The 23,652-nt window shown below is 47.8% G+C and overlaps 1 protein-coding gene across 3 annotated transcripts in view; it reads right to left on the reverse strand.

Moving 5' to 3' along the window:
• Window positions 1-746: 746 nt before the first annotated feature.
• Window positions 747-23,652, reverse strand: part of WHRN (whirlin) — an 86,843-nt gene continuing 63,937 nt past the window's right edge. The window contains exons 7-13 of one of the 3 annotated variants that reach the window (XM_053281863.1): window positions 23,216-23,428; window positions 20,103-20,135; window positions 13,334-13,408; window positions 11,592-12,198; window positions 7,674-7,852; window positions 6,240-6,362; window positions 747-1,700 (exon numbers count right to left, since the gene is read on the reverse strand). In XM_053281863.1, coding sequence (XP_053137838.1) covers window positions 1,518-1,700; window positions 6,240-6,362; window positions 7,674-7,852; window positions 11,592-12,198; window positions 13,334-13,408; window positions 20,103-20,135; window positions 23,216-23,428 — 1,413 coding nt within the window. In that variant the 3' untranslated portion in view covers window positions 747-1,517. Of the gene's footprint in view, window positions 1,701-1,720; window positions 2,295-6,239; window positions 6,363-7,673; window positions 7,880-11,591; window positions 12,199-13,333; window positions 13,409-20,102; window positions 20,136-23,215; window positions 23,429-23,652 lie in introns of those variants that run through there. The other 2 variants (XM_053281862.1, XM_053281865.1) reach the window with 2 other exon arrangements.

The following is a 23,652-nucleotide window of genomic DNA, read 5'->3' on the forward strand; positions in this document are numbered from 1 at the left end:
TTGTATAAAGGCAATATGATATTAGCAGTTTTCTTTTCAATCCCCTTCTAATGATCCCTAGCTTGGAATTGGCCTTTTTCACAGTTGCCACACATTGAGTCGACATGAGAAATGGCCTGAAATTCAGCAGCTTGACCAGGAAAAGGACAGGGAAAGGAAAGCCAGGTGGGATGCAGGATTTTACTAACCCTCAAGGTCTCTTCACACATAATATGTGTAAAAAAACCTATGCTTTTTAAAAGCGTACACCTAAGTGTGAGTGTGACAAAGAGGTGTTGAAGAATGCACCCAAGACCTGGCACAAGGGAGCTTGTTGAGTGTAGCCTTGGTGGCAAATCTGAATTTGTTGGGCCCTGTTCAGACTTTATGTTGTGTGTGTGTGTTCAGATTTGTACACACGTACGTGTATTTGTGGGAATGACTGTACTTGCGTTCATTTAAAAAGGCCTCCTGAAATACATGGTGCTGATCGGAAGTGTATTGCTGTCCCTGTGTTCAACGCAATGTGAACAACTGCCTAGGCATATATGTGTATATAGACTGCACTGTGTTGAACATAACATGTGACTACAGCTTTGGTCTGCAATGTGTGAAACGGCCTTCGTGTAACCAGCGTTGGACACATGGAGCGAAAGAAACCCCAGGGTCCCTCGGACTGTGCCGAAGCTCCTTTTGTCCGCATGCTCCATCTGGTGTTCGAATCAGCTGCCCCGCAATCCATCCCCTCCAAAAAAGACGCCACTTGGCTCTTTCTAACATGTTTGGTTTATTGAAAAATTAAAAGCACAAGCTCTTTTGTATATAAAGACAATGACATTGCCGGCCATTTACAAGGCATCCTCCGTTGCTGGCTGAATGGATAGGAAGGCAGAGTATTAAGAACCTCATGCCAGGGTCACAGAGATTTGGGCCCAGAGCGGGGCACTGCATGAGCATTACAGGTGGTGCCCCCTGGAGGTGACTCCCTCCTCTAGCGGTCCTCAGGAACCAGGGGGCGGGGCAATGCATGGCTCCTCCCCTAGTCTACTCACTGGTTCTCTGCCACAGCCACAAGGTGCTTCCATAAAAGTGCAGGGGGCAGGGCGCAGAGCTATTGGGGACAGGTGAGGCTGTCAGACTGGTGACTGGCCAAGTCACTCAGACACAGAGACAAAGGGTCAGAAATGGGACACCTAAACCATGGTTTACCAACCAGGCGAGGATGATGGATGCACACCCTTGTTTCTCCTCCACATTCTTTTGCTCCTTCTTCCCCCAGATGCTCCTCTCTGGCTTCTCAGGTCTTGGAGTGAGGTCAGCGGTGGGATACGTTCACAGGGAAGCTGCCCAGAGCCCACCAACCCAAAGTCTATTTGGCCAGAGTTCTGGGCCTGCTGCGTGCTGCGCGTACTTGTCAGGCTCCGTGCAGGAGGCTACTGGGGTGTCGTGACTGTGCACGGGTGTGTGTCAGCCCTCTCCAAAGCCTGAGCTTTCCTTCCCTCTCTCGTTTGGCTTCGGGGCCTTCTGCAGCCCCACCCCTAAAGTGCGATGTTAAACTCGGTGACTAGGAAATCGACGTAGTCTTTGTCCTTTGTCTTAAAGGCCTCGGCGATGAGGCGGGCCGCCTCGCGGTGTTCCTTCCCTCGCAAGGCCACGCCGTTCACCTCCAGGATCACATGACCCACCTTCAGCTTCCCGCAGTTGTGGGCAGAGCCTCCTCGCTGCAGTCCATGAGAGAGAGAGAGAGAGAGAGAGAGAGAGAGAGAGAGAGAGAGCCTATTTAGCATTACACAAGTGTTGCTGTCCTTCTTAGTCTGACCGGGTTTATTGCGACGGTTTCGCCTGACAGACTGGTAGCTGGTCAGGGGCCTGACCAAAAAAGAGAGTTTTATTTATTATAGTCCCACTTTTCAGCCCTAGACTGGCTCGCAGAATCCGCACAGTTCTAATTGGAATACTTGGAGGCGTTTAGGGTAGTCCCTCCTGGTCACTAGGAACTATCATAGTCCAGACTCTTCCCTCCGAAAGAGGGGGCAGGAATTGCTGCCGATGGGTCGTCAGGGGCCAGCTGATGCCACAGGTGCCAGCCCGCACAAGCCCCTCTCAGTTGCTTTCTGCATATTTCTTGGCATCATTGTGCATGCACTTGCCTAATGTGTTGCCTTTCCGCTAAACGCAGGGAAAGGCAAAGAGCTGAGCCGAGTTCTCTTAGGTCCTATCCCTGGATTCCTGGAAATTCAGCTTGCCTTAGAGCTCCCTCTTGCTAGCGGAGAAAGAAGCCGGGCGATGGATCCCTAGGCTTGATGGCTTGGCACCTAATGGGTTAAATGAGGAATTGCTTTTGGTGTAGCTGAATGTGTTTCCCTCTTTATCTCCGGTGTGTCCATTGACAGTCATGAAGCCTTTATATAGCCCCCCTCTTCAATCAGACCAGCAATTGTGAATGAGAGAGTTGTTTTGATTTCTCCAGGAGCAGGGTGTGGGTCACTTCAGTGTTTGTAAATGCTGCAGTGGGTTTGCATTCTATTTAAGCAGCTTTGTAGATCTTTATACCTGATATACTTTTTGTTGGCTATAGGCATTCTTCTACAATCGTTTGTTAATGTATTTATTTACTTACAGCTATTATGTTTCAGACTGTTTTTCACAGTTGCTAATTGTTCCATTTTGTTTTGTATCTATGTCTCGTAGTTCTGTTTTTTCAAACAGTGTTCATTTTTGCGTTAAGCACTTGCATTTCCATGTCCTCTTTCCCCACTGACTTCTCTCTGACTTCTTCCCCTGACAAAGATCTGCTGCTCAAAACACGTTGCGATCTCTGAAGAATACACTTGTGTTTGCACCATTCGATTTGTTTCCACATTACTCTGTTTATCCTGGCTGACATTTTCTAGCAGCTTTCTGTAGCCTTATGAGCTAGAGGAGTCATACACCTCCGTGGCTGGAGATGCTATCCCTTGATGGCCTGGGATCACTCTCCCCTGCTCTTGGAATGGGGTGCTGAGCAGGGGAACACTTTCTCACACCTTTGAATTGGTATGTGAGAGAGAATCGGGCAGATGCCAAGTTGAGCTGGACCCAAAAAGAGCTTAGGAGGGCTTACGGGGATCCAAGTGGCTACTCTCTTTGGGAATCTGACACAAGCTGGACAGTCATATGTTGAGGCTGCTCCAGTTCTGGATTCCTTGCCTTAAGCAGGAAGCTGGACTATATGGCCTCCAGGGTATCCTCTAGCTCATGGGTTCCCAGCCTCTTTTAGCAAGTGTGCCACTTCTGTCGCAAACCTTCAGCTCAGGCACTCCGTGCAGATTCGTGTGGGAATTGTGATTCCCACAATTTGTGTCTGGGAATCATGTAAGATTCTCCAGCTTCCATCCAGCTTATAAGCAGCCTTCCTGAAATTCATGCAAAGCTCACTTGTCCTATTGCAGTGGGAGTATTCCTGAGTAACTAAATCTGGATGTAAGCCAGTGACTGGAACAGCCCACCTTACAATTGTAAGTGTGACTGTGCATAAACACATATGCCTTAAAAACACAAGTGTGACCCCCTAGCAAGACCGGCTACTACAGTAATGGGCTCGCATCTGCACCAAAGTTCTCGTAACCTGTCTTATGACAGGTATTAAATTAATGGGGCAGCCAAGTTTACTTATCCAACCCAGTGCTAATTTCCTGAAGCCTGTTGGCAAGCGTGCTGAGCTTCAGGACATGGCCAGCCCATCGGGACCAGAGGGGGAGGAGGGTCTTCACCCTCCTCCCTCCTTCTCCTTCTGCAGTGGACTTAGCTGGGGATGCGTCTTCTCCAAGCTGGCAATCTGCAGATGAGGAACAAACAGCATGGCTGCCATGTGGGGAGGCAGGACGGTCCCCTTGAGAGTCCTTCATGTGCCTCTAGGATTACTAGGCCCCGCTCAACCCACTGGGAACTCTTGCTCTAGCTCTGGTTATCATCTTTGCTTTCCAGCCACAGGAGTGTTTATTTGCTTCCAATACACTCTGCTCACTTATTTGGAGCCCCCTAATGGTGCAGCGGGGAAGTAACTTGCCTAGGGAGCAAGTGGTTGCTGGTTCGAATCCCCGCTGGTATGTTTCCCAAACTATGGGAAACGCCAAATCGGGCAGCAGCGATCTAGGAAGATGCTGAAAGGCATCATCTCCTACTGCGTGGGAGGAGGCAATGGTCAACCCCTCCTGTATTGTCTACCAAAGAAAACCACAGGGCTCTGTGGTCGCCAGGAGTTGACACAGACTTGATGGCACAACTTCACTTATTTGGAACTAAAGTATTACAGAGAGATGGGGAGTCTCCTGGGCTGTCTCAGCACAATCCTATGCATACTGTATTTCCTCGAGAGCAAGTCTTGCGGATCTTTGAGTCTATCTATCTATCTATCTATCTATCTATCTATCTATCTATCTATCTATCTATCTATCTATCATATTTTTATACCACCTGATATGTACATCTCTAGGCCTGCCTAGGGTTGTACTGCATTTGTAGGGCTACCCCTGGAACTCCCTGATGCTTGAGGGAGTACGTAATGCTACACTGAGCTGCCCTGTCCAGACCCAAAAGGCCTACCAGATGGGCAACACTGGTTTCCTGGTGTCCTGAGCATCTTTTGGGCCTCAGAACAGCAGGCAGCCACACGGCAGCACCTCTAGAACACCGGGCTGATGGGTCCCCGCCCACACATCCCATTTTACAAAGATTGTTTCTGATAGCTAGGACTAACTATGGCAACTGCATGATGACTTCAGCAAACAGTTCCTTCTCTCACACCTCTGCAATTAAAAAAAAAAACCCTGAATGAACCCGAAAAAGTTGAGTGTATGCAAATTAGGTTTCCGATCTTGATCTACAAGTGACATTTTACGGCTATGGAAATCATAAATTAGAAGATTATGATCTCTAATCTTAGCTGGCATTCTTCCCTGAAGGTTCAAGGTGAATAATTCTTAGCCTGAAGGCCTGGCAGTTCAAAATAATATCTACAGAAGTTGTGAGTCATCTTTCCTCCCTTTCCTTCCCTGAACCCCAGATTGGCTTTAAATGAGGCTATTAACTAATTAAAGTCTTCAGTCAATTACATTGCAATCCTAAACACTTCCGGTGCAACTTATGCGTGTTTACCCGGGCATACACCCCATAAAATTCAGTGGGGTGTGTGCCCAGATATTCAGCCTCACTGGGTAGCCATCCATGCTGACCACAGCCACTTCTGAATCAATGAGCATAAGATGGCTCTGTTGGTTGGTTGATCAAGTCAACCAGCATTCATTTATTTATGCTAAATAAACTCTTCAAACAAAACAGCATGTATGTTTTCTTCTGTGGCTCATTGAGGAAGGGGAGGTTGGAACTGGAGAATAGGCGTGGGGGGGGGATTAATCCCCCTCCCTCTTTTCCACAGCTCTGATCCAGATTGTCCTCCCCCAGAGTATGATTGTGGAAAGGAAAAAAGATCGAGCTTCAAACACCAAATTCCCACATCACAGTACTGAGTGAGATGGACCAATGGATGGATGGGAGCAAGCCCCATGGAGCACAGGGTTGCTTCCTTCTGAGTAAGCATGCATTGGGTTGGGTTGCCAGCACAGAAGCCTTAAACTACGAGATGTTTTGTCATCCCTTGTAAATTCTCAGGTTTCTTGGGTCCTTTGATACATTTATATGCCACCGACTACAGAAGGCCGTTTAAAAAAACATAAAAACAATCCAATTTAAAAAACATACACAAATAAAAATCCCCTTAAAACAAATCAGTAAACTTCAACCAAAAGCCTGGCTGGAGAGAGGTGTCTTCAGTTGTTCCCTAAAAGCCATCCGGGATGGAGCAGCTCGAACCTCAGTGGGGAGTGTGTGCCACAGCCCTGGGGCAACTACACAGAAGGGTTGTGTTTGAGCAGCCTCCAGGCAAACTAGCGGCACCCTCAGTCAAACATCTCCGGACTATCTTAGGAGGTGGCGGGGTTCATGATGAAGAAGGCGTCCTCTTAGATACCCTCAGCCTAAGCCACTAAGGGCTGTATAGGTCAGGTCCCCAGACGTTTTTGGACTTCAGCTCCCATAATCTCCAACCAAAGGCCACTGGGGCTGGGAATTATGGGAGTTGAAGTCCAATAACATCTGGGGACCCAACGTTGAGAATCCCTGGCCTAGGTAGTAACCTCTTGGTTGTGTCTGCCTTCTGGCTTCCTCCATCTGCTGGAAAGGAGAGACCCATGCTTCGGAGACCCGATCGCCACCTCCCTTACCTGAATGGTGACGATTCGCGGCAAAGGCTGCCTTGTGTTGGCTCCCCCCTCGATGGCGATGCCCAGGGTTGGAGCGCTCTTTGTCACGCGGATCAGATGGGACATGGGTTCCAGGAGGCCCGGCTGTAGGAGGGCAGAAGAGAAAAGGACGGCTAGTGTGGTGGGAAGGAATTGTTTAGTGTGCAGACTGGAGGGACCTGGACTCCAGTCCCTATTTGGCCAGCCTGTTGCAGCCTACTGGGTCACTTTACATAGGAACATAGGAAGCTGCCATATACTGAGTCACACCATTGGTCTATCTAGCTCAGTATTGTCTTCACAGACTGGCAGCGGCTTCTCCAAGGTTGCAGGCAGGAATCTCTCTCAGCCCTGTCTTGGAGATGCTGCCAGGGAGGGAACTGGGAACCTAGATGTCCTTCCCAGAGCAGCTCCGTCCCCTGAGTGGAATCTCTTCCAGTGCTCACACTTCTAGTCTCCCATTCAAATGCAAACCAGGGCAGACCCTGCTTAGCTAAGGGGACAGTTCATGCTTAGCTAAGGGGACAGTTCATGCAGAGCACCTGGTGGCACAGTGGTAAAACTGCCACCCTGTAACCAGAAGGTTACAAGTTCGATCCTGACCAGGGGCTCAAGGTTGACTCAGCCTTCCATCCTTCCAAGGTCGGTAAAATGAGTACCCAGAATGTTGGGGGCAATATGCTAAAATCATTGTAAACCACTTAGAGAGCTCCGGCTATAGAGCGGTATATAAATGTAAGTGCTATTGCTATTGCTATTGTGACCACAAGACCAGCTCTGTCTCTCTCTCTCTCTCTCACTCACTCTGCCTGAGTGATTGTGTGTATTTCCTTGAAAGAAAGCCCCCCTATTTTCAACAGGACTTAAAAGAAGCTCCAGTTCTCTGAACATATATAAGAGGAACTCCACAGGTTCATGAAGAGGGCAAACAAAGAACCGTGGGAAAGTGCATGGAGCTCCCTATTTTTTTTATACCTTCCAAGCTGTGCTCCTCCAGATGTGGCTGAACTACAACTCCCATCACGCCCAGCTACAGTTTATTTTGGCTGGGGATGATGGGAGCTGTAGTCCAGCAACATCTGGAGAACCACCGCTTGGAGGCCCTTGATTTATATTTCGCTTTCCTTCCACGGCGTCGCTCAAGGCGCATGGGCCACACCTCAGCCTGTTTCGGCTGGGCACAGGGGTTGCATCATGATGTCCGTACATATTATTCTGGCTACCTGTCTCAATGCATACCGACATAGGTCTGGATGTTGAACACATGCACACTGAAGCACTATTGACCAGCATTGAGGACGGCCCCGTGGGCAATGCCTGCCTTGCTCTGAGGGAACTGCTTTCAAGCTGGCTCCGGGGGGTGCCCTCCTCACGTGCTGAGCTTCTGCCCGGGCCTGCATCCCTAAGAGGCCTTACCGGCTTGGGGCCAGCCTCTACCAGCCCATCAGCCCTCGGGGCTTCCTGGGGGCTTCGGCTCTTGATGGGGGCTGGCGGCCGACTCCTGTCTTTGGTGCTGGGCTCCGTGTCCCCGATGTCCACGCCGCTGTCCTCGCTGAGGGTCTGCCCACTGTCGGAAAGCTGGGAGAGGGTGGAGGCTGGGGCGGACGACAATGGCAAAATGGCTGTTAGAGGAGCAGCACAGGAGAGAAAGAAGGTAGGCGGGTGAGATGCGGCGTGCGGAACAAACACAAATCCCTGCATCATTCTACGAAACATAGCACAGGGCAGGGCTGGAAAGCCCTAGAGCAGGGGTCCCCAACCTTTGGTATTCCAGATGTTGATGGACTACAACTCCCCATCATCCCCAGCTACAATTACTGTGGCTGGGGGAGATGGGAGTTGCAGTTCAGCAACGTCTTGGAGTACCAAAGGTTGCGGACTTCCAATGTAGAGAGACTTGTGTTCTATTCAAGAACAATTTCACAGGGATCAGGGCAGGGTGTGTGTGGCTGTGGGTGGTGGGAGTTGTAGTCCAACAACAGCTGGAGAACCAAGGTTGCCCACCCCTGGATCAGAGGAAGGAGACGAAAGCACCAACCACAACAGGTTTTGGGTGGGTCGACCGGCGGAAGCTGTCTAATGATTTCTTAACAAAGAATGTCGAGCCTGCAGGCTGAGAATTATTCCTCTCTCCTTCAGGGAGTGCAGCTGACTAATCTGTAACATTAAAGATAATTGCTGTGAACTTATACACAGCTATCAAACATAATTTGCAGATTGACGCTGGAAGGATGGTTGGCATCAGCTCAATTTCCCCTGTTTTATTTGCTTTCTTTATTAGGAGGCAAGGTGGAACCAAGGCAACTTGGGTGGAACCAAGACCACTCTCCATCCTAGCTGAGGTCAGAGCAGAAGCTCGGGACAAGGACAGAAAGCAGGGTGCGTTGCTCTCTCATTCATCTTTAAGCCCAACAGGAGAGACACCACCAGCTCAGGTATTTGATCTCACCAATAAAACAAGTTCCCTAGTTGTCATAACGTCCCTTAGCATGATTAACTGATAGCTAGACAAACAGTATTAAGCCTCCTTTGTCCTGGCTCTTTTGTTACCCCTCCTCCTGCCCTGATATCAGTTTTTTTTAAAATAAACTGTTCTAAGTCCTAAAGCCACTCACACCCACCTATACTGGATATCTCATATCTAACTTTCTGCCTCTTGACCATACACAGTCTCTAGCTATGCTTAGCTCTCAACCAGGTATAGCCGTGGGTTGCTCTTACAAAAACATTCTCCGCATGTAGAAAACAAGCAGCAAGAACCTCCCTTCCAACCTCACCAACATCTAGACCTTGTTTTGTCCCTTTGAGGAGCCAGGTCCTTGATAACCCTGTGGGAATGCTATTTATAGAAGATGAGAATACTACATTGAATTGAGATATGGTGGGAGAAGGCTTACGGACTCCCACTGAGAAGGATCTACTATTCAGCACAAAATTAGAAAGAGTACGCTATTGACATTTTCTGAAGAACAACTGAACTGAACACTGGAAAAAGTTTCACCGGTTGTGTTTACATAGTTCACTATATCATACTGTTCTATTGTTCTTATGTGTATATTTCTGTTGATGTTTGGTTGTGATATCTTATTGATGTACTCTATATCAAGTATCCATATCACTATATACATTTGATTGTTTCACTTTTAATACAATTTATATTCCTACATCTAGTTGGTTCATTGTCTTTTGGTTACATTAGTGGATCTGTTTTGTTTTGTGTATAATAGTTCAGATCTTTTACATGGTTGATTTGGAACCCCATTTATGGAACAGCCTCCCCAGTGAGGCTAGCTTGGCATCGTCACTTTATTCTTTTAGACACCAGGTATTTCTGCTCACCTAGCCCTTTTAAAACAGGTTTTTTAAATAAGTTTTTAAAAAAAGTTTTTTAAATGTATGCCTATTCTATTTTGTATTTCTTCTTTGCATATTATTGTGATTTGTGTGTTTGGTTTTTGTTTTTGGTCTCTGTGTTTTAGCTTTATTGTTGTTCTATTGCAAGCCGCCCACAGACCAATTTGATAAGGGGCAGTTAATAAATAAAGTTGTTATTATTAGTTTATTTTATTTATTATAATACTACGATTACGAATATTTATATACCGCTCATCAACCAAAGTTCACAAAGCGGTTTACACAGAAAAATAAATAATACATAAATAAGATGGTCTCTTGTCTCCAAAGGGGCTCACAATCACAATCAAAAAAGAAACAGGGCAGATACCAGTAACAGCCAATGGAGAGATGGTTGGATAGGGCCAGTTGCTCTCCCCCTACTAAATATAAGAGAATCGCCACTTGAGAAGGTGTCTCTTTGCTCAGTTAGCAGGGCACTCCGTCTAAGTAGCTCTAGGTGGTTTACAATAAATAAAGAATTAACAAATATTACAATAAATCGTTCCCACTGAGGTGGGTGACTTCTGGGCTGCACCACTACAGACATGGCTTCTTCTTCTTCATGGCTCAACCACGGAGCTACAGGCCCAATCACTGTTGCTGTGCGAGGGGCAATATACGGTAAACCTCAAGGTGTCTCTGTTCTTGCCTGCATTTCTTACCCCAATGGAAAGGGTAACTTTCACATAAAATGAACAGTGCTTGTAATATGTCCACACCGCCACAAGGGGAAAGCAAAGTCTCAGCTACCAATCTGCTTGCAGAATCCAACACTCACAAGAAAACATAGGGAGAGGATTCTTGGGCTCTTTAGAGAGACTGGACTCTGGCGTCCTTTGGTAGGTGACAGAGAAATGGCTCTCTCCTTGTACTGGTATTCATTACTCGTGTCAGTGGCTTCCCTGCCTGTCAATGTGTGGAACTCATTGCCACAAAATGTGTTGGTAATGGCTGCTGGTTGAGATAAAGTAGAACTGTGGGTGGAGGAGGAAAGGTCTCTCAATGGCTGTATGGCCAATGGCTGTATGCCTCCATGGCCAAAGGCAGTATGCCTCTGGATTTCAGGTGACTGGGGACAAAGAACAGGGGGGAGGTTTTGTCTTTCTGACACTGCAGACTCTAGTAAGGCTACTGGGACAGCCAATTTAAGGGCCAAATGATAAGTGGCAATAAACAGCCATCAAATTGCACCCTTGTTTCTTTCCCTCTAAATAGTCATGTGGGGTGGGGAGCCAGATTGAGACTGTGGGCTTGGTGGAGGGTGTCTTTAACCCTTATCCCTTTATCCAGATTGGGGCTCCGCATAGCTAATAGTTGCTCCAAGAGAGAAGCTCCCATGAATACCAAAGAGGCAGCTCTAAATCTTTTGTTTGCTTTAAACCACAGTTATATTGTTTTGGTGGTTTTTTCACAGATGGGTTTTGATGGTTTTTCACTGGAGGGGGGGCAGAGGAGGAGTTTATGAATCTAGGGGGTTAATCCTGCAGATCAATGTGAAACAAGTGTTGGTAATTTTGTTTGTTTATTTGTTTGTTTGTTTGTTTAAGAAAAAACATCAGAGGATGAAGCCAGTTTAGAGTGAGGGCAATACTTCTTTCCCTCCCTCTGGAGCCTTGGGAGTTTAAAATGAAAAGATGACTCCACCAGTTGCACTGAAGCTTGTGTCTTCAAATAAGAGCAAAGGCAATGCTTCCAATTCTCCATATACTGGAGTCTTAGGAGTTGAAAAGAGAAGGCGGCGGGAGGGGGGGGATGAACGACATTGCATTGGGTCTTATAGCTTTTGTGAAGAATTCTCCACAAATCTAGTGTTTGTTTTAATGGAACACACTGTGCTTCGGTGCATTTTGTATAACTACTCTTTTCTCCATTCCAAATGCAAACTGCTCCTGATATGCCCTGAGTTGATACAGCAAGCTCTACAGAAAAAGATCTAACCTCTAGCTTGGGGCAAGGACCTCACTTCGTTCACATCTGGCTCACTGTTGGGACGATGAACTTCCACCATGATGAAGTGCTGGGTGGGACTAGCCTCTGGACCACCCTTCTCACTGGGAGGGGGAGGAGCTGGGTGGGGTGGGGGAGGGGGAGGAGAAGGCGAAGGTGCACTGGGGTTTGGGAGGAAGCCTGTGGGTGGAGCCTCAGGAGAGAGATTCTTCAACCGGGTTGGCGACTGGACCCTTGGGAAGGGCCCAATGGGATGTTGGTTGACCAATGACAAATGAGCGTCCATGGTTCTTCGGGAGGCGTGAGTGGTGGAGACAGAAGCATAGATAGTGCTCGAGACGGAGTCCTCTGTGGAGGAAGTAGCCGTGGAGGAAGCGATGCTGCTCGTGTCCTTCTCTGAGAGGCTAGGAGGTGGCGTAGGGTTCCGGGGTGCCACAAAGAACAGGCCCGACTGGGAGGATTCCGAGGAAGGCCGTGTCACGGTGTCTTTTGCTGCATTCTTGTTCAGGGGAGCGGATGGGTCCGCTGGTTGAGAAGAAGAAGTGGGAGGTGGAGGCTTGAAGGGTGGAGGGTCCTCAGGGAAAGAGGAGATGTCATCCTGATAAAACCACAGAGGGGGGGAAATCTTTAGACGACATTATAGAACTGGAAATGGTGCAGAAGAGGGCAACCAAGATGATCAGGGGTCTAGAGCACCTTCCTTACAAAGCAAGAAAAAAAGAAGACTAAGTGGAGACATGATAGATGTCTACAAAATTATGCATGGTTTGGAGAGAGTGGATACAGACAAAAATTTCTCCTTCTCTCAAAACGCTAGAAGCAGGGGCCATCCCATAAAACTGATGGCCAGGAAATTTAGGACCAAAAAAAGGAAGGACATTTCCACAAGGCACAAATCAGTCTATAGAATTCTCTACCACAGGATATGGCAACAGTCACCAGCTAGATGGCTTTAAGAGTGGCTAAGACAAATTCATGGTGGTCGGGTCTATCAATGACTTCTAGTCTAATGGTTATAGGCCACCTCCAGTCTCAGAGATAAGATGCCTCTGAATACCACTTGCGGGGGAAGAAACAGCAGGAGAGATGGCATACCTTCATCTCTTGCCTGTGGGCTTCCCAGAGGCACCTGGTGAGCCACTGTGTGGAAAAGGATGCTGGACTAGATAGTCCTTGGGCCTGATCCAGCAGGCCTGTTCTTATGATATCTTCTGGTAGTTTTTAATGCCTGGATGGTACAGTCATAAGAGGCTCTTCTTAATATTTAATTTTTTAATTTATTTTTTTAAAAAATTAATTTAAAAAAGCATATTATTTTCTAATATTCCGCATATCTAACACATGCTTGCTGTGGAATTTATGGCACCCATTAACACTCAAGCATGATCAGTGTGTTTCATCATTCCTATGACCTGCAAACCGCATAATGAGATTTCTAACTGACAGAATCAAGCTGTTCACATATCAACACAAGTGATTTTGAGCAAGAATATTGTAGGATAAATCCCAGATGGCTACTGACACCATGAGCTTGGCAGTGTCCGTGTGCGTGAAAATGAGATGCCAATTATGTTAATTTCCATGTGCCTGAAGAGACAGATTTGCTGCAACGTTCCAGATGACGAAATACGTCTTGCACAGCACCCTGAAGAAGTGTCCCAACCCTGATACAATGGGAGGGAGAGAGAGAAAGAGAGGACAGACAGACAGACAGACACAGACAGACATCTTACCAGGGAGATGTCAGGCAGGGCATTGACACTGCTTTGGCATCCGTTCCCGCCCCCTTCCAAGTCTGATGACGTATTCTAGAAACAGAAAATGGGGGTGGAATTATCCTCCACTTTTAGAGTCAGAGCAAAGCATTCTGTTCTCCACAGGGGCCAATCATATTCCTCCCCCACTGCCCAGGTTCTAGCCCAGTCCACTCCCTCTGCAGTGTTAGATTGCTGCTTGTGGGGACTGAAAAGCAATAGGGGAGCCTTTTCTAGTGTTTGATTTCTGGCTGGCTAGGGGTTTGTTTTTGACAGGGAAGTTTTGGTTTCAGTTGTGCCTAGAGAGACAGTGAGTGGGGATAAACTGCAGGCGAGTCACAGAGCTTGTGGGAGGGGACACTATCCTGAGGTAGCTCAGTTTGGAAGCAGCTCTTGAGAAGACAAGACTCAGACCAGGGGAGCTCTGCTACCCGGCGCTTTGTGAACAGGAGTTAGCTAACAAGTATCAAGGGTGTTTTGTGTGAAGTTTATCGGGGAAGTGTGCGGGGAGGCACACAAGCAGTCCCCCTTTATCAGAGAGGAGACTTCCAGCAGAAGGGGAAGGCGAGTACTACCCCACTTTTGTAATTTCCTCGGAGGACAGGGTTTGAAACCTTTAATTAGCTGACAACTGCAGCTAAGATCTAGCTTTCGAGTAAACAAGCTCTATATATTCTAAGTAGCCAATAAGACCAGTTATGAAGGTAGAATGCCAGCAGGGAAGGGGGCGCTTCGCAATGTATTGCACAGAGTGTTGCATGTATGATTGTCTGCCTGAGGGGCAGAAGAGGTGGGTGTGCACTCCATGCAAAGAGCTCCTGGCTCTCAGGGAACAAGTGGGTTCCCAGTTGGCTGACCTGGAGAAGCTCAGACAGGCAGAGAGGTATGTGGGCGAGACCCTCAGGGATGTGATAGAGGCACCCCACTCTCAGGCTGACAGCTTCCCTGCTATCATGGATAATGAAGGTCTTAGGGAAGGAGGACATCAGTCTGAGGAAGAAGAGAGGAATGCTCCCTTAGAAGGGACCCCTTTCTTGAGTTAGGAGCTCATATCCTCTTGCACAGAGGATACTCCTCCAGGGGATGGGTGCCTCTTAGTAGTGGGTGATTTGATCCTTAGGGGCATAGAAATTTCTGAAAGAACTCAAATGTGAAATTGCGGATCTCCTAGCAAAACTATGTAACTTGTCCCCATAATCAGGCTCTGTACCAGAGGACTGGAAATTACCTAATGAAACTCCAGTTTTCAAAAAGGGATCCAGAGGGCGGGGGGCGGGGGATCAGGAAGCCGCTACGTTTAACTTCTGTGTTCTGTGCTGGGTAAATTGATGGAAAGCATACTTAAAGACAAAATTGTTAAGCATATAGAAGAACAGGCCTTGCTGAAGTAGAACCAGCATGGCTTCTTCAAGGGCAAGTCTTGCCTCACTAACCTTGTGGAGTTCTTTGAGAGTGTCAACAGGCATGTGGATAAAGGTGATCCAGTTGACATAGTCTACTTGGACTTCCAAAAAGCTTTTTGACAAAGTTCCCCAACAAAAGCTCTTGAGTAAACTTAGCAGTCATGGGATAAGGGGACAGGTTCATGTGTGGACTGGTAACTGGTTGAAGGACAGGAAACAGAGGAGAGGAATAAATGGACAATTTTCACAATGGAGGGAAGTAAGAAGTGGGGTCCCCCAGGGATTTCTACTGGGACCAGTGCTCTTTAACTTGTTCATAAATGACCAAGATGTTGGGGTTACGAGCAAAGTGGCCAGATTTGCAGATGGCACTAAACTGCTTAGGGTAGTGAATCCAAGTAGATTGTGAGGAGCTCCAAAAGGATCTCTCCGAACTGGCTGACGGGGAGACGAAATGGCAAATGCGGTTCAGTGTAAGTGAGTGTAAAGTGATGCACAATGGGATGAAAACCCCCAACACATATACACTGATAGAGTCTGAGCTGTCAGTGACTGATCAGGAGAGGGATCTTGGGGTCATGGTGGACAGCTCGTTGAAAGTGTTGACTCAGTGTGTGGCAGCTGTGAAAAAGGCAAATTCCATGCTAGGGATCATTAGGAAGGGGATTGAAGATAAAAATGCTAATATCATAATGCCCTTAAATAAATCTATGGTGTGGCCACATTTGGAGTACTGTGTACAGTTCTGGTCACTGAAGGACATTGTAGAACTGGAAAAGGTGCAGAAGAGGACAACCAAGATGACCAGGGGCCTGGAGCACTTTCCTTATGAGGCAACACTACAGCATCTGGGGGTTTTTAGTTTGGAAAAGAGGCAGCTATGAGAAGACATTATAGAGGTGTATCAAATTATGCATGGAGTGGAGAGAGTGGAGGGAGAAACTTCTCTCCCTCTTTTGCAACACTAGAACCAGGGGTCATCCCATGAAATTGAAGGCCGGGAAATTTAGGACCAACCAAAAGGAAGTACTTTTTGACACAGCACATAATTAATCTATGGAATCATCTGCCACAGGATGTGGTGATGGCTACTAGGAACATAGGAACATAGGAAACTGCCATATACTGAGTCAGACCATTGGTCTATCTAGCTCAGTATTGTCTTCACAGACTGGCAGTGGCTTCTCCAAGGTTGCAGGCAGGAATTTTTCTCAGCCCTATCTTGGAGAAGCCAGGGAGGGAACTTGAAACCTTCTGCTCTTCCCAGAGCGGCTCCATCCCCTGAGAGGAATATCTTACAGTGCTCACACTTCTAGTCTCCCATTCATATGCAACCAGGGCAGACCCTGCTTAGCTATGGGGACAAGTCATGCTTGCTACCACAAGACCAGCTCTCCTCTCCTCCATGTACTAGTTTGGATGGCTTTAAAAGAGGCTTAGACAAAGCCATGGAGGACAGGGCTCTCAGGGGCTACTAGTCTGGTGGCTATAGGCACATCCAGCCTAAGAGGCAAGATGCCTCTAAATACCAGCTGCAGGGGAGCAACTGCAAGAGAGAGGGCATGCCCTCACCTCTTGCCTGTGGGTTTCTTAGAGGCACCTGGTCAAGACAGGATTAGATTAATTATGGAGGAGATAACAAGAATGGATTAGATTATAACACAAGAAAGGCTAATTTGCAGAGGACAGAACTATCGATGGCTATTAGCCATAGGTTAGTTAAGTGGAACATCCATGTACAGAAGCATGATATCTTGAATGCCTGATGCTGAGTAGAAAGGAAGGCCATTCCCTTTAGGTTCTACTTGTGAACTTCCCGAGGTACCTAGCTGGCTGCTGTTTGGAACAGTTGCAGCATGGTCTAATCCTGTAAAGTCATTTTGGCATTGTTACTGTCCATATGCAGTGCATTCCTCTTTCTCCACTGCCCACATTATTATCTCAGCCAGTCTCAGATGCACATGGGTGCCAGACGTTTCTCCCCCTGCCGCTTAAACTTATGAGCACAGCCCAAATGCCATTAGCAAATGACAAAATACAGCTGAGAATGAATCAAGGGAATCACCGACAAAAATTAGCAAAAGTTAAATTAAACAGCCAGCTAGTCTCTCCTGCAGGAGAGGACTTGGTGAGGCTGTCAGTCGGGAAGTTGCCAGCAACTGGAGCCGGGGAGAGAGAACGGGGAGGAGAAGGGACTCATCATCGGCAGAGCAGACAGACGGCACCTACCGCTGATATAATTAACACTGGGGAATTCACTAAAATGTCGTTCTTATGCATGGGGCTGACTGGGCAGACTTTAACTCTGCATTCAAATGGACCTATTAAGGATCAAACAGACGTGGAGAGAATTCTGAGCTGGGCGGGGGCCGGCACCCAACGGCCCAAAGGTCCAATCTGGCCATCTTTTGGCCCACCCGTCCATTTGTGCAGGGAGCCATTCACCTCCACCCAACCTTGGGAAAGACTGGAACTTGCCAGATTACGGCACCATTCACTTGTTTCCTGCAGGGCCCCCCTTTCCACTTGAAGACAGGCAATGTCAAGGCAGGGTTGTCCATGTAGGCAGGTGCAAGCAGGAGCTTAGGGCGGACAGGTTGAGAGGCACCCTCTGTGTCGGAAGCAGCAACTCCACCTACACCCGATGTGGCTTTCAGCATCGCCAGTCCAACAAGATGCCCCCTTCTGGAATGAGCTGCTGCTCAGGAGGGGCGTGAAATGCCAGTGCCCTCCCTGCCCTTCTGACATCTCCAGCTGCCGCCCCTCCCCGGCTCAGAATTCAGCCAATGGGCTCCGTAAACAAAGAAGATCCCCCAAGAAATGGCATTTCTGCCCATGGCCAAGCTGCTTTGCCATTCTCAAGGCACAGGGGTTGCCCGTGTGATGCTGACACGCCCAGCTTCTAGCCAATTTCCTGTTCCCAGGCAGGGTGGAGTGGAGAAGCCAGGGTCTTGGTGATTCCCCTGCAGCAGAGTTTGGACGGTAGTGATGGATCCAAACGGTCCTGACTAGCGACTATGGGTCTGGCCCTTGAAGAGGCGGGACCAGACCCAGACCCACGCTTGGGCCCTGGCACTGGGCTAGAGCTCCAGAGACGGAGCCTCTCAAGGCAGTACCCATAGAGCCTGAACCCCCTGAAGCAAGACCCTCGGGCCGCCCAAGGGCCAGGCTCCTCCCCACCATCACCCTCCCTGATATCTGCATGTCAGCACCAGTGACAGGAAAGGCAGGATCCACTGGGGAGAGGGAGGAGGAGGAAGGCCAGACTCCAGGCCAGACTGCCTGCCACTCTCCAGGCAGGGAGGTGTGTGGAACCCATCAGGAGCACTTAGGAAGCTGCCTTAGACCAAGTCAGACTACTGTTCTGCCTAGCTCAGTATTATCTACACTGACTGGCAGGAGCTCTCCAAGGTTCCAGGTAAGGGTCTGACTCAGCCCTACTTGGAGATGCTGCCAAGGACTGAGCCTGGGGCCATCTGCATACAAAACAGGTGCTTTGCCACTGAGCCACATCCCAAGGGGAATATCTTACAGCAGCCTCCTACCTTGGTTTTCACTTGCACACAATCGTTTTCACTTGCACACAATCGCAAAACGGGAGCACACCCAGCTCCCGGAGCTGGGTAGGATGCTTGTCCTACCTGGTTTACCACCATGAGAAGTGCCTTATCATCGGTGTGCCTTCTAGGAGGTGGTCCTTGGGACGAGGAGAGGGGAGTGACAAGCACGTCCCTATTTTCATATGTCAGATGCTGGAAGGGAGGAGGCAACCTCCGGTGAAGTGACCCTCGGATACTAGCTTTTTAGAAGAAAAGGTTGCCACGGGTGCAAAGTCAATGCTTGATTATTTATTTATTTATTGGCAGTAGCTTCCTAGGAGAGCCTCCATGTGCATTAAACTCACTTGTGTGGCTAAACACAGAACCACCCGTCTCCTCATAAATCTCGTAATCACATGGCGGGCTAAAAGAGAGAGAAAAAAGAATTCTCGTCCTGTCCCCATTGAGGCTGGCTCCTTTTAAAGCAAATTAGGAACCAGCACAACTCTGTGATCAGGCCAAGCTGCTCCAATTACCACAGTGCACAATTAACCTCCAGCTTACGAGACCTGCCGGCGATCCGGGCAGTCATTAGGCAGGGAAATGCTAAGCAGGCCAGCTGGTGTGCATTTGGGCAGGCACGGAGAGGAGCCAGCAAGGGGTTGTTTGGGAGTTGGACAGACACACCTGACAGCCCCCATCGGCTGTGTAAGCCATGCACAAGAAGCAAAAGGCCCAGTGGGGGAGACAGAGCAGACGGAGGAAATGCTTCAGACCATTCCTACCTGCTCTTTGCAGGTACAGGATTGAGCACGAGAACAGAAGGCCGACACTTGCATTTTCACAGGGTCATTCCCATGGCATGACAGACAGAAATCCAACTCGTGGAGATTTTTGCTAGAACATAAACTGCTCCATTGGATCAGAGCAATGGTCCATCTGGTCAACTTCCAGTTTCCAGAATGGTCTACCCCTCTTGTTTGTCCTTGGCAGCAGGCATTCAGAGATAGACTTCATTTGTACATGGAGGCTCCATTTTATTTATTTGTTTGTTTACATTTGTATCCCACTCTTCCTCCAAGGAGCCCAGAGTGGTGTACATGGTTATGTTTATCTTCCCAACAACCCTGTTAGGTTGGTTAGGCCTAGAGAGAAGAGACTGGCCCAGAGTCATCCGGATTTGAACTCAGGTCTCCACTATCCTAGTCCAACACTCTAACCACTACACCACGCTGGCTCTCAGCTCTCAAAACCATCCTCCATGAATGAACATCCCTGTGGTCAACTTCTGCTTAATTTGTTTCTAAAGCCATTTCAGTCAGTGGTCATCAGCACACCTTGTGGCAACAAATTCCAAAGATAACCCTGGCCTCTCTAGGTAGAAAAGCTACGTGTTTTTAAACCCTGGTGTGCTGTTGCCAGTCAGTGCCGAGGATAGTGAGCCAGATAGACCAGTAGTCTGACTCAGTAGAAGGCATCTTCATAGGTTCCATATGACTAGATCATTTTCAGACACACTGAGAATTCTGATTTGCATGCATCTCTAGGACAGGATCCTTCTTGGCCTCCAGTCCCATCAACTTTGCTAGTGAGCTAGTCACTAGCCCATTCCTTAGGTCACAGTGCAAGTTTCTTTTGCCAGACATCAGTGGGAACGGAAGAAGAATGGGAGGGGAGCAAAATCGATAAGCATCTATCCCATGACTCCTGCATCATGTAGTTAAGCTTCAGGTCTGATTCGGCTAAACTTGCTACCCCTTGTCACCAGGAAACAAATCATCACACTCCCCATTAAGAGTTCCTTACCTCCATGAGGTCTATTAGCCACAAGAGTCGCTCCTGGAAGGATGGGTTGTGAAAACATTTTTTAAAAAAAATAAAAGAGGGGAAGGGGAAATAGGTTAAAAGTTCAGTAACAAGTAAAAAAAATTTCAGGTATAATGACAGAACACTTCCCTCACTCAAACTTTGCAAGAAAAACAACAAATAAGGTGTATTTAGCATAATATCTTTTTGGTGTAGCAGATGGGAATCCATAACTATTTCTGCAATTGGCCTCTAAGAAATGCTCGGGATGTGCTGAAAATTCTTCTTATCAGAAGATTAAGTTCTTTCCAGATGCTGGAGTTCCAAATTACGTGGACTCATTTCTGAAAAGGAACCAATGCATCAGAACTCTCAATTTTCTTTCTGGATATGGTACAGAGCATTAAATCCTTTCTGGATTTAGTACAGAGCACCAGGTGTGTGGAGTATGTCATACTTTTCAGTTCCTTCTACTATTTGTCTTTCCCCCTTGACCACATTGCCACTATGCACCTTAACACAACTCCACAAAAAGAAAGCTTGATGTGTGATTGTATGTACAGTTGTTCTCTCGTCTTATTGTAGGCTGTTTCATCAATATGCTGGAGCGCCCGTAAAGTTGTGCTGTCAAGTCGGTGTAGACTCCTGGCGACAGCAGCGCCCTGTGGTTGTCTTTGGTAGAATACAGGAGGGGTTGACCATTGCCATCTCCCGTGCAGTCTGAGATGATGCCTTTCAGCATCTTCTTATGTTGCTGCTGCACGATAGAGGTGTTTCCCATAGCCTGGGAAACACACCTGTGCACATCAGTAAAACTCTGCACAAAAAGCATCTTGGTGCAGTTAGACAGAAAGGATTGCTGTCTTGCAGCCTCTTATCCACATGGATGTTCTTGTTGGTAATGCAGAAGGGAAACACATGCAGAAAAGTGGCAGGAACTGACACCCAAGGCAAGCTGTGCTTGAAATATTAGCTTCCTTTGTAAAACTCCTTGGCAAAATTGCAGACTGCAAGAACTTCAGCACAAAGAAGTCAACTTCACACACAATGGGGTTTCCATCCTAGGCCCTATACAAAGCATTGGTGCTGCTCTTTAAAGCGGCATATAACTTAGACCCAGGGTACCTAAAGGGCCCCCGTCTCCCCAGCAGCCGGCTCATATGTTTAGGTCTTCTTCAGAGCTTGAGGGCACAAATCACACTACCCTACTACAGAGGATTTGGGGGGCACCAGGGGTGTGGAGGCCCTAGACTTTGGCCCCAGAGCCTCAGCCCTCTATTTGAGACAAGATGAGGAACACACAGACAGAGGGCATTTTCGGAGGTGCTACCCACCAGTCACAGAACACTCTTCCTTGAAAGGCTCTCCTGGGACCAGCTTTGTCAACTTTTTAGTGCCAGATGGAAACCTTCCAGTTCACCAGGCCTTTTGCCTGTGATCTGAGCCCTCAGCAAATCTTCTGACTTCATCTGCTGCTTTCATTTGTTTCTGTTTTGCTTTTAATTATTTCCATTTAAATTATTGTCAATATGATACGAATTGTATCGTATCGTATCGTAAATTATTGTCTTGTATCAATTGTATTTACACTTCTGTATGTATGAGCTGCCAGTCCAAAGAAATGCCACAGCTTCCATCTTTCCCCAAACATCTTTGACCCCATGGCAATATCTGCCTTCCAGCAGCCACCACCAGTAGCTCCATTATTATGACAGGGCTTTCGGATTCTGAACCTGCTAATGCATTTATGATGAAAGGTGTTTTATTGCTGGCAAATTAATTCCGGGGCCGCAAGCCTGCACACTTAGAGATGATTATGATAATTTAATTAGACGCAGTGCGTGATGAGGTCTCTGATGTTAGAACAATGGCAGTGGCATTTCTGGAGGGGGCAGCGGGATTTGCGGAGGCTGGCTGGGAATGCGGATGGTCACATTTTCCCACATCGCCCCCCCCCCACAGAAAGGCGATGGGTGTGCAAACAATTCAAGGAGGTGGAAGACGTGGAGAAAATTATTTACAAGCCTTGCTGAAGAGAGCAGGCTTATGCCTACACAAGCCAACTGTTGCCTTAATTATAGTTACTTGGCTAGGGGAGGACCTGATTGAGGTTTATAGTTATGCATGGTGTGGAGAAAGTGGACAGACGTCTCTTCTCCATCACATAAAACTCAAACTTGGGAGTCGTCCAATGAGTTTGGCAGGAGATGTGCAGGGCAAGAAAGGCAAAAGAAGTTCCTCTTGCACACCACACTGTTGTCTTGTGGAACTCACCGCCACAAGATGTGCTGAAAGCTTTGAAAGGGGACTAGACATCTTTGTGGAGGAGGAGAGGTCTCTCAGTGTATTAGCCAAGCCAGATAATTATAAAATCTTAGTTAAAAGGTCTTGAAGGTCTTCAAGTTCTGCTTTTTTCTTTCTTTCCAAAATTAAATCAAGTTCAGTGGTGATTTTCCTCTGAATACCAGTGGCTGGAATAAAAACTAGGGAAAGGCTGTTGCTATCATGCCCTGCTTGTGGGTTTCCTGGGGACACCTGGTTGGTCACCATGGGAAATACGATGCTTAATGGGTCCCATTACCAGATTCCATTCCATTGCATTATCAACAAAAAAGACATTCAGCATTAACAACTTATCAGGGGGATTATTCATCCTCAACTGAAGGCCTGCCTGAACAGGATGGTTTCATCATTCTTCTGAAGATGAGAAGAGAATGGGTCATATGGGCTTTCCAGGAGAGAGAATTATAGAATCTGGGTGCTACAACCCGAAAGGCCCTGTTTCACATGTTTGCCTCCCCACCTCAAGTGATGGTGGGATGTGGAAGAAAGCCTCCCATGATCATCTGACTGTATGGGCAGAATCATGTGGGAGCAGGTGTACCCACTGCTTATTTTTAAATGTTCAGTGGAGGCCTGGGTTCCCAGGTTTCTGTCATTGTTTGATCTCTGCCATAAGCACAGGTTCCTCCCCTCCCCTCACACGACCTTGATGCCTTTCATTGAGCTCCTCAGGGTCCTTAAAATGGGGTCAGAAGAGATGATAGTGCCATGGCCGAAAACCTCCCAAGGCAAAACACTAGACCTCTATCAAGAAAGCCAGGCATACCTACCCGAGCTGAACTGACGGTGGTGGAAGTGAAATGGCTCCCAGCCGAAGAGACGGTGTCGCTGTACGACATGATTGAGTAGGAGTCCGTGCCGGTTCCCGTTCCCGAGGGCTGCCGGGCCTTCATGAATTCGATCTCCCTCTTCAGGACCAGGTTGTCGAAGCGGTCGAGGTCCTGAGGAGATATCACTCCTCTCACTTCGGACAAGAGTGAGAACTGTGGAAGAAGGGAATGTTGGAGGACTGAAATGAGACTCGCGAAGAGGATTTTTTGCCTGGACAACTGTGAAGAGATCTTGGCCTCCGGTATCTGTTGAAGTTGCTCCCAACTTTCCCTTTCAGGGTTGTATGGTGAGCAATGCAGGGAGCTGCTCCCAACGTTGCTCCCAACTTTCCCTTTCAGGGTTGTATGGTGAGCAATGCAGGGAGCTGCTCCATGAA

Source organism: Hemicordylus capensis, chromosome 17 (assembly GCF_027244095.1).
Source record: "Hemicordylus capensis ecotype Gifberg chromosome 17, rHemCap1.1.pri, whole genome shotgun sequence".
Taxonomy (NCBI): Eukaryota; Metazoa; Chordata; class Lepidosauria; order Squamata; family Cordylidae; genus Hemicordylus; species Hemicordylus capensis.